At 42.9% G+C, this 15,249-nt stretch overlaps 1 protein-coding gene across 1 annotated transcript; it reads left to right on the top strand.

Annotated features, from left to right (window-relative positions):
• The first annotated feature begins 37 nt into the window (after positions 1-37).
• Positions 38-14,632, top strand: ints12 (integrator complex subunit 12). The gene is made up of 6 exons (XM_072583892.1): positions 38-310; positions 3,563-3,715; positions 4,067-4,248; positions 6,021-6,180; positions 6,452-6,601; positions 12,831-14,632. Exons 1-6 carry the CDS (start codon positions 158-160, stop codon positions 13,392-13,394), a joined length of 1,362 nt encoding a protein of 453 aa, XP_072439993.1. The 5' UTR covers positions 38-157; the 3' UTR covers positions 13,395-14,632.
• Positions 14,633-15,249: the final 617 nt, after the last annotated feature.

The following is a 15,249-nucleotide window of genomic DNA, read 5'->3' as shown; positions in this document are numbered from 1 at the left end:
AAGTCAGGGACGAATATAAATGTGGGACCGGAAGTAATGTCAGGCAGTTGCTGAGTTGCTGCTGTGCTGATATTAGAAGCCCCCTGAGGTTGGAGCACTGACACTGAACTGTCATTATTATATGTATTCTATATATTCCCGCACATTTTAGTAGGATATGGCTGTTCCCAACCTGGAGCTGGACCCACTCTTCCTCAAAGCCTTGGGTTATCTCCATTCAAAAAGCAAAGACTCTGCAGAGAAACTGAAAGCCCTGTTAGATGAGACCTTGGCTAGAGGCGGGGATTCTAGCTTTCGACAGGCACAAAAGGTACAGTTTCCTCCTACTTAAAGTAGTATATTTTAAGGTTTTACTTGAATGAGGCAGTAGGATATGGGGAATTCACTGATTTAAAATGATCACGAAGAGAGAGAGAGAGGAGCTGGAGCTTATTTTTGCAGACTTTACTGTTGGACCACAGAATGTTTGAAGCGATGAATGAGACAGAAGTCGCTATATTCTTGATGGGAAGTACTATAGCCCTATAAAGAGAGGCTGCACAGTGGAATGATATTTCTGGGAATATTCAGCACATCAAGTAGCAGCTGCAAGGAGAGAAGGAGAAATTTAACATTTCAAGTTGATGACCTTTCATTAGGGCAGTAGAATTGGTTTTGGATTTCTTCAGCAAATGGGCCTCATTTGGTGCTGTAATTGTCCAGGAGTGGATTTTTTTTTTTAACTGATATACCCCTTATAAAGTGATCTTAACACTTCCATTGTGCAGTTGAGTACTTGGTTACTGTATCAAGTATTTGGATAGGCACACATAATTTGTGAGAAAGGCATGAGACATAACCCGCAAAGTTATACAAAAGAAATCACTGAAGAGGGAAGTTGAGTATGAGAGGAAGAATGATGGGGAGAGAACTAAAGGTGTTGGTCTTTTAACAAAATAGTGAGAAAGTAAAGGTCTAAGTAATGCCTTCATAGCTCTGAGTATCTGATCTGGTCTTGTGCAGAGCAGAGAACTGAACCTAGTCAATTCCCTTGTGGTTTGGGGCAAAACAGAATACATCATTACTGAGATCACCTAGTAGCTAGGGTAGAACATGGTAGAAACCAAAGTACAGAGTCTTGGCTGAAGGAAGCTTAGGGTGGTTTGTTAAGTGGATAAATAGGATGGTACTGGAAATGAAAAATTGAATTGAATGTAAATTATCAGCATTTACTCATTGAAACTATTGGTTATAGTATTTCTTAGCAAATTTGTTGTATAATGGTCATATGTGAAATACTGTCAGAAATGATATCATGAAATAATGACCCTTAGGTTTTATTTTAGAGAGACAGATAAAACTGTAATTACAACATCAAAACCACATTCATTTCAATGTGATATTTGTGTGTTGAACTCCAGACCATCACTCTATAGACATGAAGTACATTGCAGATACCTACAGAATGTTTATTTCAAGTTTGGTTTTTGATACCCCTTGTCCATTCAATTTATCCAAGAGGATAGGTAGTTAGCATGCTTCCAAACACTAGCAATGCTATTGCAAAATCGGCTTCCAAGAGATGCTTTCAGATCTTTGTTTGCTTCCATGTTGTACAATATAATTCTTCCCATCCCCAAGAGCAGAGATGGGTTCAGCAACCTGTTTGGTTTGGAAACATTTTAATACAAAATTGCATCCAGTCACTCATTATGGTGTTGCTTCAAAACTGTAATGTGTGAAAATGAGAGATAATACATTTTAAGTGATCATTTTCTGACTATTTTGACACATTTTAAAAATAAACTAAGATGATTCACTGGTGAATCTTTCCAAAATGTATCGATGTATTAGTTTACCTTGGAAGGTAGTATGGTCAGTTCTGAGGCAAACAGTTCTAGATTCAAGACCACCACTCTAGGACCTGAACATATAACAAGTTTACATTGCAGTTAAATACTGAGGGACTCCCACACTATTGGTGGGAGCTTTTCTTTGGGGGAGAATTTAAACTGAGTCCATGTTTGCCTGTCCAGATGAATGTAGAATATCTTTTTAAAAGGAGCAGCTTTCTTGCCACATTTCTTTTCAATCACCCCTGCCAAAAACAGATTAACTGGTACTTTTTCTTACAAACTGCAACATGATAATGCTATATATATGCTGTCAAATTGGCTGCTGCATTTATTTTATTTGTTCATGGGATGTGGGTGTTACTGGTTGGACCAGCATCCCTAATGGAACTTTGAGAAGTTGATGATGAGTTGTCATTATGAACTACTACAGTCCTTGGTCTGTGGTATACCCACATGATTGTTGCAGGAGATGTAGCTCCAAACCTTTGACCCAATGATCGAGTGGGATGGCGATAGCTTCCTAGTCGGGATGGTGAGTGGCCTGGAGGGGAACTTGCGAGTGGTGGTGTTTTATACACTGATTTACACAAGAGCAATAACTACATGTTGATGCATCCTGAGGATGTATAATTTGCTATATAAATGTAAATTCTGACTTGACATTTTTTAAGAGAATGATCTATTGCAACCTTAGACCAATATACAATTACTTCCCAGTCTGACCAATTTCTCTGTTGTGACAAACTGGAAAAATAAAATCAGAATTCTTCTCTGTCTTATTGTGACTGCTGGTACCTTATACAGCATATCTCCAAGTTGTAAGGGTATCCTAATAAAGAACTCACAAACCAGCAGTTTCAATGTGTGATCCTGAATGTGGAGCCTTAAAGGCACATCAGAATAAGTTGTTTCAAAGGGTGTAACTCATTCACAACAGCATATGTTTGATAAATGACCGACAAATATTTATTGCGTTCTGCCATTCAGTGAGATGACAGCTAATCTCTCCCTCAACTCCATTTACCCAATATTAATCACTCCTCCATTGTTAACTATACATTCAACTGTCAAGGTCTTAAGTTCTAGAATTCCTTCCTCAGCTGTCTCCACTCCTCCAGCTTTTTTGCTTCCTTTTCGACCTTCTTCTTTAAAACCTACTCCAGTGCTTTCAAACTTTCTCCTACTGTGACCCTCATTTTAATGCTTCAGATATTGTGACCTTGGGGAAAGTGGGTTTTTCCAATCACTGAGCAGGTGTAATGGTGGTGAGGAGGAGTTAGGATGGAGAATTTCAGCATGGTGGGAGATGTTTCAATGTTTAAAACAAAACAGTTAACATTTTTCAGGCGTTTTTTTTGTTCTCTTTGCAACAATCACACCTCAAAGATCTGTCTGTTACACACACAGACACACACACTTTAAAGGGCACTTGCAGGTATTCACATTCAGTCTGAGTTGCATTGACAGCAAATTCTTGTCTTGTGATCCTGCTGAGACATTCAACTCAGTTGGGGAAGCCCTGAGCCACCCCACTGGCCAAGCTATTGGTTAAGTCTCCTAATATCTCCCTTTCTAGCTCTGTGTCAAATTATGTTTGATGTTTCTATGAGGAGCCATGGAATATTTCATTAAGTGAAAGGCTGTTTATAACTACCAGTAATTGTTGTGACTGACTGATTTACCTTAGTTCTGGAAATCATGTACATTGTTTTATACTCTTTGCCTAGGACATTGAAACACCCAAGGTGGCTGCTAGCATCAAATCCAGTTCTACAAAACAGGAATCCAAAGTGTCCTCATCTCTTTCATTGGGCAACAATGGTAAATCCGGTTCCATTGAGAAAACCAAGAAGGAAGCTGAAAAAAGACCTGGTGAAAAGGTTAGAAGTTTCTGGCTAAATTTATTCTGCAACTGCATGTTTCTATATAGAAACCATTCATTGTACAAGGCAGAGTTCAAGTTGTTGATGGTGAATTGTAAGTCATCGTGGTTTGAAACAACATAACTGAAATTTTGCGTGTGAACAGCAAAATATCCAATTTTGTTGTCAAGAAAGTAATCTTAAATTTATTGAAAGGCAAAAAAATCAGGTTAATTTTAAATTTTGTGCACTGTACTTAGCACAAAAACAAGGAATATAAATATTTGAGACACTGCTCTTTATATAATAAATTAATTTATAATGATTGACTGATTAGTTAACTCAATGAATTTTTCTAATTTTTGAAAGGTTAAACTAGATCCTTTGGAGGGAGTTGATCCCCAGAAAAAAGCCAGATTGGAGAAAGCAGAGAATCGATCTTCTCCCATTACTGTTCAATCCAGCAAAGAGCTGCCAATGCCTGACCTACCTGGCTTCGAAAGTGCAGAGGACTTTGCCATGGAAATGGGCCTGGCATGTGTCGTGTGTCGGTATGAGAGATTGACTTTTTACATGTTGATGACCTGGAGCTTTACACACAAACACAACTGAGACCATATAGAGTGTTCAGGTTAGGCAGAGTTAGAAGCTAAGGGAGATAGTTGGATTAGTGCAGATGGAAGTGATTAATCCTCATTTTAAAAATTGTACATTTTGTGTTTGCAATAAATCTCTTAGTCATAAATTCTAATGAAAGCTGGCATTTTAAATACATCCATTTGTTATTAGAAGATGCTGCAGTCCTCCTATTTATCTGTCAGTTATGAGACTGGAGGTAAAAAGTTAGAATTATCCAATAGGTAAGTTTATTAATCAAGAGATGGGTTTCTATGTTTCAAAAGGAAGTATTATTTAAGTGGGGGAAAAAGTACTTATAGAGTAATCGAGTTACATAGCATGGAATACTTATGCACAAAACACAAAAAGCTAGCAGACATGTCCAGCAGATAATCAGGAAGGCTAATGGAATGCTAGCCCTTATTTTAATGGGGTTGGAGTACAAGAGTAGGGAACTCATTGCAACTATTCAAGGTGCTGGTGAGACCACATCAGACCACTTGGGCAATTTTGGTCCCCTTATTTAAGATATCATTTCATTGGAGGCAGCTCTGAGAAGGTTAACTGGGATGATCCCCCATTTGGAGGGATTGTCTTTTGAGCATAGGTTAAACAGGTTGGGACTCTACTGACTGAAGTTTAGAAGAATGAGATGATCTCGTTGAAACACATAGGATTCTTAATGGGCTTGACATATTAATGCTGAGAGAATGTTTCCACTTGTGGGAGAGTCTAAGACCAGAGGGCACAGTCTCAGAATAAAGGGGTGCCAATTTAAGACTGAGGTGGAGAAATTTCTTCTGAATATTGTGTCTCTTTGGAACTCCTTGCCAGAGAGCTGTCGAGGCAGAATCCTTATGTATATTTAAGACTAAGATAGATCCTTGATCAGTTGGAGAATCAAGAGTTACCGGGACAGGAAAGTGGGCATGAGGAATGTCGGATTAGCCATGATCCTGTTGAAAGGCAGTGCAGGCTGAGTGGCCCAAAGGCCCATTTTTCCTATGGTTTATTTTGTGGTGTGGAAATCAAATATTCCAGTGGAGGAATAACTAGTGTGTCAAGATCACTTGAGAAATGTTGAATAGAGTAACTCACTATTTGGGGAGTGGTAGGTGTCGAGAAAAATGCATTTTTGTTGTTAGAACTTGTCTTCACCTTATGTCAGCTGTAGCACATATGAGTAAAACAAGATTGGGCAACTGCAACACCAAGCCTGCAGTATAAATCATCATTTAGCAGCCACAACAAGACTGTAAGGTAGATCATTTTTCCCACCTTGATGTGCAGATGATCTACAGCATTTCAAAAAGATCAAATTTCGCATTTCACAGTGTTTTCAAATGGCTGTGACGAGCCATTCTTGCTTTTATCTGAGTACTTCATTAAAACATGTTCCCAGGCACTTCCATCATTTTCTGATTTTCACAGATATGTAGCTGAAATAAAATTCCTTGCAAGTTATGAATATAGTCTGTAATCTGGTGTTTCAAATCATTCTACCTCTGGAATTATCACACTGAAGAATTAATGACAATGAAGTAGTAACTCCAAGTGTATTAGTAACATTTACTCTACTAGCATTGGGAAGTATATCCTTTTCAGAGCACTGAAACATCAGTGCGATAATGTATGCTTTCATACAGTAGGCTAGTCTGTTGAACTTTTAATAACACTGGTTAATTGTTTACTACTTTACCTATAGCCAAATGACTGTTACATCAGGTAATCAGCTAGTTGAATGTCAAGAATGTCACAACCTTTACCACCAAGACTGCCATAAACCCCAAGTAACGGATAAGGATGTGAATGACCCAAGGCTAGTATGGTATTGTGCCCGCTGTACAAGACAGATGAAGAAAATGGTAAGAATTTATTTCCAGTCAGCTAATAATGCTGTGCCAGTGTGCGAGGTGATGTCATTTTTAATGGGTGTATTATATATGGTAATATTGAACATGGATTGACTGGACTAAAATAACCTTTTGTCCAATATTCAGCAATAATGTGATGGTGTAACCTAGAGGAGTTGTAAAACATTTCAGTGATTGAAGTCATTGCTAAGGGACATTTACTATCGCACATTGACAAACCTTTGGTAACTGTGTTCATCACAATATTTTCTATTATACTCAGGCACAAAAGACACAAAAGGCTGCTCCAAAAGCTTCCAACTCAGTTGCCAGTGCTGCTCCCTCAGTAAAGGATCCCTTAGTGAAGAAACCTGAAATGAAACTTAAACAAGAGGTGACCACGTTTCAAGCATTCAAGAGAACAGAAGTAAAGGTGCAGTAACTGTCTTTATATAAGTTATCGTTACTGATGACGGTGGGAAGCTAAAGATATTACTGCTTAAGCTTGAATCCTGTTTGCTGTCAGCTTTGGAAAGAGATGTTGACCATGTGGAGCTGGATTTAGTGAACCAAACTCAGTGTCTTCTGAACTACCAGACAACTTGAATGATCAGAGAATGATTTTTTAAAATTTAACTGAGGAAATAACTGGTGAATTATCAACAGTTGACAGTAAGATGCACATAATTAATCTTCCAGATGTTCACAAGTTAAAGTAAGGCTAAGGGATACAACAGTGTCAGGAATGTGCACAAAGTTATTCCAACTGTCTCAATTGTATTTGTAGCTTTGAAAGACAATATTAAACAAAAAAAAACACGTCAAAGATGTTGGGAAACTTGATCCAGCAAGAAATCAGTCCTTTGTGGCCAAAGTGTAGTAGATGTTCAATTAGGTTTTTCTAATAATAAAAGCCAAAAGCTCTGATTAATTTATACACTGAATTAATCTAAAGCTCATGTAGTGTTTATTATGGTACAAATGTGATAGTATCTGAGGAATAGCTTCAAATTAATCAATTACAGTCTATATAAAACAGCTGTACCCTTTAAAATTATATCCTTTAAACATTATTGTGACTCAGAAGAGTACTGTTCCTCAGACGTTATAAGACTGCTGTAAAATCTCATGAGGATTGTTGTGGTTGCTTTATCCAGGTGCAGAGCATAGCTGCTCTGAAAATATGCTAACTGAAGGTGAATGCTTTACTGTGTCTCACCACCTGGTTCATTCTGCGTTGCTAGTGGTGATGACATGGGTGTAATTTGCCTCACTATTCAATCGAGAAATGTGTGTTCCCAGTAGAATAGTTTGACAGTATGAATCTGAAAACAATTTATAATTTGGAATGGGGAATATTGTACGACTAGCTTTGGTAATGAAAGGGAGCACCGGTGGCGTATAAGTTAAGGTGAAGTGATGTTACACTGAGGCTTCCTTCTCCCAAAGATAGAACTGCCGACTGCCCAAGACCAGAGAAAGTAAGGCAATAGATTTAGCACTGTTTTATTGAGGTTTACTGAATCCCAGGAATGAAACTGAGCACCAGTCATTAATTATCTTTTTATTGTTTTTTGTTTCACACTGGAAGATTAATTAGGGTAGGCAGGCATGTAATTGGGTATAAACAATGACTGCAGATGCTGGAAACCAGATTTTGGATTAGTGGTGCTGGAAGGGCACAGCAGTTCAGGCAGCATCCAACGAGCAGCGAAATCAACATTTCGGGCAAATGCCCTTCATCAGGAATAAAGGCAGTGAGCCTGAAGCATGGAGAGATAAGCTAGAGGAGGGTGGGGGTAGGGAGAAAGTAGCATGGAGTACAATAGGTGAGTGGGGGAGGGGATGAAGGTGATAGGTCAGGGAGGAGAGGGTGGAGTGGATAGGTGGGAAAGGAGATAGGCAGGTCGGACAAGTCAAGGAGACAGTAACTGAGCTGGAAGTTTGGAACTAGGGTGAGGTGGGGGAAGGGGAAATGAGGAAACTGTTGAAATCCACATTAATGCCCTGGGGTTGAAGTGTTCCGAGGCGGAAGATGAGGCGTTTTTCCTCCAGGTGTCTGGTGGTGAGGGAGCGGCGGTGAAGGAGGCCCAGGACCTCCATGTCCTCAGCAGAGTGGGAGGGGGGAGTTGAAATGTTGGGCCACGGGGCCCACCACCACACCCACTCCAGTTACAGGTTCTGCCCCCACTCCCAGCTCCACACTCACACCAGATCCCAGCTCCCAGCCCTACCGAATTTTCACCATCCCTCAAGACCTCCCCCTCACTGAGGACCAACGATCAGTCCTCAGCAAAGGCCTCACCTTCACCCCCCTCCGTCCACGCACCAATGAATTTAATACACGCCGTGATGTTGAACAATTCTTCCGTTGCCTCTGCCTCCGAGCTTACTTTCACAATCAGGACTCCCGCCCACCTTCCGAGGACCCATTCACCCACCTCCAACACACTGCATCCACCTGGACACCCCGCGCTGGCCTATTACCTGCCCTTGACCTCTTCATTTCCAACTGCTGCCGGGACATTAACCGCCTCAACCTGTCTACCCCCCTCCCCCACTCCAACCTCTCACCCTCACAAAGCGCAGCCCTCCAATCCCTCTGCTCCAATTCCAACCTCACCATCAAGCCAGCGGATAAAGGGGGCGCAGTGGTAGTCTGGCGCACTGACCTCTACACCGCTGAAGCCAAACGCCAACTCGAGGACAACTCTTCCTACTGTCCCTTCGACCATGACCCCACCCTCCATCACCAAACCATCATGTCCCAGACTATACAGAACCTCATCACCTCAGTAGATCTCCCACCCACAGCTTCCAACCTCATAGTCCGGGAACCCCGCATTTCCCGGTTCTACCTCCTTCCCAAGATCCACAAGCCTGACCACCCTGGCTGACCCATTGTCTCAGCATGCTCCTGCCCCACTGAACTCATCTCTACCTACCTCGACACTGTCCTATCCCTCCTAGTCCAGGAACTCCCCACATACGTTCGTGACACCACCCACCTCCTCCTCCTACTCCAAGACTTCCGTTTCCCCAGCCCCCAACGCCTCATCTTCACCATGGATATCCAATCCCTCTACACCTCCATCCGCCATGACCAGGGCCTCCAAGCCCTCCGTTTTTTCCTCTCCAGACGTCCCCAACCGTACCCTTCCACCGACACTCTCATTTGTTTGGCCGAACTGGTCCTCACTCTTAACAATTTCTCCTTCGAATCCTCCCACTTCCTCCAGACCAAAGGGGTTGCCATGGGCACACGTATGGGCCCAGCTATGCCTGTCTCTTTGTTGGCTACGTAGAGCAGTTGATCTTCCGTAATTACACCGGCACCACTCCCCACCTCTTCCTCCGCTACATTGATGACTGCATTGGCGCCACCTTGTGCTCCCGCGAGGAGGTTGAGCAATTCATCAACTTCACCAACACATTCCACCCTGACCTTAGATTTACCTGGACCATCTCTGACACCTTCCTCCCCTTCCTGGACCTCTCCATCTCCATTAGTGACGACCGACTTGACACTGACATTTTTTACAAACCCACCAACTCCCACAGCTACCTGGATTACACCTCTTCCCACCCTACCTCTTGTAAAAATGCCATCCTGTATTCCCAATTCCTCTGCCTCCGCCGGATCTGCTCCCAGGAGGACCAGTTCCACCACAGAACACACCAGATGGCTTCCTTCTTTAGAGACCGCAATTTCCCTTCCCACGTGGTTAAAAATGCCCTCCAACACATCTCGTCCACATCCCGCTCCTCCGCCCTCAGACCCCACCCCTCCAACCGTAACAAGGACAGTACACCCCTGGTGCTCACCTTCCACCCTACCAACCTTCGCATAAACCAAATCATCTGCCGACATTTCTGCCACCTCCAAAAAGACTACATCACCAGGGATATATTTCCCTCCCCACCCCTTTCCACCTTCTGCAAAGACCATTCCCTCCGTGACTACCTGGTCAGGTCCACGCCCCCCTACAACCCACCCTCCCATCCTGGCACCTTCCCCTGCCACCGCAGGAACTGTAAAACCTGCGCCCACACCTCCTCCCTCATCTCTATCCAAGGCCCTAAAGGAGCCTTCCACATCCATCAAAGTTTTACCTGCACATCCACTAATATCATTTATTGTATCCGTTGCTCCCGATGCGGTCTCCTCTACATTGGGGAGACTGGGCGCCTCCTGGCAGAGCGCTTTAGGGAACATCTCCGGGACACCCGCACCAATCAACCACACCGCCCCGTGGCTCAACATTTCAACTCCCCTTCCCACTCTGCCGAGGACATGGAGGTCCTGGGCCTCCTTCACTGCCGCTCCCTCACCACCAGACACCTGGAGGAAGAACGCCTCATCTTCCGCCTCGGAACACTTCAATCCCAGGGCATCAATGTGGACTTCAACAGTTTCCTCATTTCCCCTTCCCCCACCTCACCCTAGTTTCAAACTTCCAGCTCAGCACTGTCTCCTTGACTTGTCCTACCTGCCTATCTTCTTTTCCACCTATCCACTCCACCCTCTCCTCCTTGACCTATCACCTTCATCCCCTCCCCCACTCACCCATTGTACTCTATGCTACTCTCTCTCCACCCCCACCCTCCTCTAGCTTATCTCTCCACGCTTCAGGCTCTCTGCCTTTATTCCTGATGAAGGGCTTTTGCCCGAAACGTCGATTTCGCTGCTCCTTGGATGCTGCCTGAACTGCTGTGCTCTTCCAGCACCTCTAATCCAGAGGCATGTAATTGGGTTTTTCTGAACTGTTTATAATCCCTGTTATGATATTTAGAATGTTGGTCTGGATTCTATCTGATGTTGCTAGCTGCATTAAATGGAAGGGGATCATCTATCCACCATGTCTCTGCCAGCCTTTTGCTCAAGCAATCCAGAACCAATCTCCTGTCTCACCCTGCTTTTTCTGCTACCTAAAGTGTTTCTCCACTTGTTTTTGTACAAGCATTTGAAAGTATCATTATTGTTCATTTTAAAAATGAGTAAAGAAACACTGAAAGCAAACAATCTTTATATAACTGTATACTAATCGGAAATGTTTCTTCCTTTTTATATATCGTTTACAATGTTAAAGTCCATCCTACAATTCTAGGATCACTTGTGACAGTCAAATAGAGAAACTTGCATTTTTATAGCACACTTCACAACCACGGGGTATTTCAAAGCACTGTACAGTCAATGCAACATAATCACTGTTGTAACGTAGGAAGCAAAAGGCCCAAAATACACAGCAAGTTCCTCTAAATCTCAGTGTGACAATAAGCTGATATTTCTTATTGTGATGTTGTTTGATGCATAAATATTGGGCAGGACACTGGGATGGCTCTTCTATTCTTTTCCATCCAGCTGATCAGCAGAAAGGGCCTCAGTATGTCATCACCATCAGTGCTGTGCCCCACGTACTACACTGGAATATCAGTCTCAGCTTTTGCACTCAGATCCTGGAGTGGAGTTTGAAGCCAAAGTTTTGTGACTTGGAGATGACAGTGTTTCCTCTAAGTCTGTGCACTTTTTTTGATGAACATGTTCAGAGATGTTATGACACACCTCTGGAGCAGGTGGGGTTTCAAAATGGACCTTCTAGTCCAGAGGTAGGGACATCGCCACCACACCCATGAATCATTCATTCCTCTTGCCTGAGTTCAAATCCATAGCAGTGAACTCACTAAAACTGTAGCCATCAGGGTAAGGCTCATCCTTTTGAAGTAGAACTGGTTTGTATTTACTTCTGAGCTACAGCTTGTGTGAATTCTGTGGACTTTGAGGGTTGTTTCAAACGCAGCAGATTAAGAAAAGAACAAAGAAAATTTACAGCCCAGGAACAGGCCCTTCGGCCCTAGTAGATGAATCCTGAACAGGAAACAAAAATCAGTTGTTAAAGATGAATGGAAATATGGATTTAGTCTTTTTCTTAGGTGTCTAAAACTCTTTGAAAAGCAGAAAACTGCAGAAGCTGGAAGTTTAAAGTAAAGACAAAACTAAACAGGTCTGTCAGCATTTGCGGAGAGAGACAAAAAAAACTGCAGCTTCTGGAATCCAAAATAGGCAGGCAGGAGGCTGGAAAAACACAACAAGCCAGGCAGCATCAGAAGGTGAAAAAGTCAAGGTTTCGGGTGTAACTCTTCTTCAGGACTGGGGGTGGGTATAGGGGGAGCTGCAGATTAAAGGGGGAGGGTGGGCAGGGTGGTGAAGTGGGGATAGGTGAAGACAGGTAGAGGGTACAACCTGGTTGCTCAATGGGAGGAATGAATCCGGTTGGTGGCAGGGAGGAGTGGAAGGGGGGGAGGGGCTGGGAAGGAAGTCGGGTAATGGGATGGAAGGTTATTTGAAATTGGAGAACTCTGTGTTCGGGCTGTAGGCTGTCCTGGGCGGAAGATGAGGTGTTATTCCTCCAATTTGCAGTTTGGTTCGTTGTGGCAATGGAAGAGGCCGAGAATGGTCATGTCGGAGAGGGAGTGCCGAGGATGGTCATCTGTGGAGAGAACTGAGTTAACATTTCAGGTCCAACAACCTTTCATCAGGACTGGGGAAAGTTAGAAACGGAATGGCTTCTGAGCTAAGGGTGGGTGGGGAAAAGGACGAAAAGAAAGTCTGAGGTTGAGTGATGGACGAGAGAGGTCATTCTTCTGTTCTTTCTGTTTTGCAGGCATCTTCATCTGCTTCTGGCAATTCCTCCAGTTCAAACACCTCCTCGTCTTCTGTTAGTGGACTTACAGGATGGGCTGCCTTTGGAGCAAAAACATCCACTGCAGCACCCTCGACAGCTAAACTGGGATCGTCTGTGCAAAGCACCAGTGGAAAGCCCACAGCATCGGCCACAAATCAAAAAGCAGTGGGTCTCTCTGGACTGGCAACATCCAAAGCAGGACTGGGGTCAAAAATGACCACAGCCATTAGCTCCAGCACTGGAGCTATAAAGCCACCCCCTCCCTTAACTCTGGGGAAACCAAGTCTCAACCGATCATCCAGCAGCGACAATGTTAGCAAGGTGGGCCTAACTGGGCCAGGCAACAGTGGCAACCAATCCAGTGGTGGAAATGGAGGGGGCACCTCCGCTGCTACTGGCAGTAACAATGGTGCCAAGACACCCACTGAAGTTGGTAACCCTTCTCTTGTTAAGTTGCCAACCTCTCAAGAATCACAGCTTAATGCTATGAAACGGCTCCAGATGGTAAAGAAGAAGGCAGCTCAGAAAAAACTTAAAAAGTGAATGTTAACCTGCCCTGAATGGGTGTGCTTCTGTGTTTCTGCATTGAAATGCAGGCACATCATCATTGCCAAGGAGACCAGCAAAGTTACACCATGGATCTGCCCTTGTACACAGATGTCTCTTCCTGGTTTTCTTCCAAAGGTTTTTTTTGTGAGCAATGATAGAGTACGTAGAAACAGAAACCTGGAGCAGGAGTAGGCCATTCAGCCCTTAATGCCTTCTCTCCCATTAAAGATGATTGTGGCTGATCATCCAACTCAGTATCCTGTTCCGTTTTTTCCCCATCCCCTTTGAACCCTTTAGCCCTGAGAACTATATAATTTCCTTAAAAATAGTCAATGTTTTGGCCTCGACTCCTTTCTGTGGCAGAGAATTCCACAAGCTGACAGCTCTCTTTGAGTTATGCCTCATCTCAGTCCTTAATGGCCTTCTGTGTATCCTTACACTGTGACCCCTAGTTCTGGACTCCCCTGTCATTGGGAACATCATTCTTGTTTACCCTGGCTAGTCCTGTTAGAATTTTATTGGTTTCTGAGATCATAATTCTCTCTTGTCCCAAAAGGCTTCCTGAAATGTATCCATTATTTGGTGGTGAGGGAGCGCCTTTCTCATTCTGAGTGGGTTCAACCTACAAGCTGCAGAAATAAAGCGTTAAACATGGAGACTTTAGCACATGGGAACTGAGAGATCCTGTTGTCTTATGGCAAAGAATTCATTAGTTTTAAAGGTTGACATTTTTAACAATTAATTTCCTGTCAGTCATTCTTATATAAAGGTATGTCTGTTCTAAACAGATTGTTGGTGAATTGGGTCAGTTTCCTGATCAAATGTGTTCTGAAGCAGACCTGGCTGATTTAAGCCCACTGACGATGATCTTGCTTATCAAGTAATTCAGTGTCTGTTTGTAGGGGCTGGTTACTTTTTGTGTGCTGCTCATTACAATGGCAAATGCCTTCTTTCTTAACCCATTCTGTGGTTTTCTCAGATAGCAGACAGAAAACTTACCCTGAAATTTTAGTAACTGAGTTCTCAATAGGCCAAAAACATTTTGCACTTCTCAAAACAAATCTTGAAAGTTGAATGAGAGACCAGTTTACTGTGATGTTGAAGACAAGGGAGGTTTTAATTCTGTGTCACATGGACCTTTTTTTTTACATGTTTTGTCTTGTGTATATTACTTTCAGTGGAGATGTCTCCAGTTGGTGAACTGCACTGGTATTAAAAAGGAATTAAAGTCATACCCTGTTAATATTCTTTTTCTGTCCTGTACAAATCACCTTGGAATTTGCATCATGTTTTTATTGAGTCCCAATGTGCTTTATCACAGTGGGTATTTATAGAGTCATTCGGCACCAAAACGAACCCTTTGGTCTAACCAGTCCATGCCAACCATAATCCCAAATTAAACTAGTCCCACCTGCCTGAGCTTGGCCCATATCCCTCCAAACATTTTGTTTCATGTACTTATCTAAATGCCTTTCCAATGTTGTAACTGTACCCACATCCACCACTTCCTCTGGAAATTCATTCCATACACAAACAACTCTATCTTTAAAAACAAAAAAAATTTCTTAATTTTTAGCACATGGGGAAAAATGGCAGCCAGTTTTCACACCTGGAGATCCTAAGAATGGCATTGAGATTAGCTATAGTTTCCACTGCAGAACCAATGCTCTTCTGAATATTAGTAGACATTGCCATACTCCTGAGGATCACTGGGGATCTTTTATATTCACTGGAGCAGGCAGACAGTAGTAACTCATTTTAACATCTCATTTGAAAGGCTGCACCTCTGACACCATAACAATCCCCAGAAATGCTCTGTATTCCATGAACTTTGCCTAACATGTTCCAT

The sequence above is a fragment of the Chiloscyllium punctatum genome, chromosome 14 (assembly GCF_047496795.1).
Source record: "Chiloscyllium punctatum isolate Juve2018m chromosome 14, sChiPun1.3, whole genome shotgun sequence".
NCBI lineage: Eukaryota > Metazoa > Chordata > Chondrichthyes > Orectolobiformes > Hemiscylliidae > Chiloscyllium > Chiloscyllium punctatum.
Note: the sequence above shows the minus strand (reverse complement) of the source record. Positions and strands in the feature narration are given on the sequence as shown.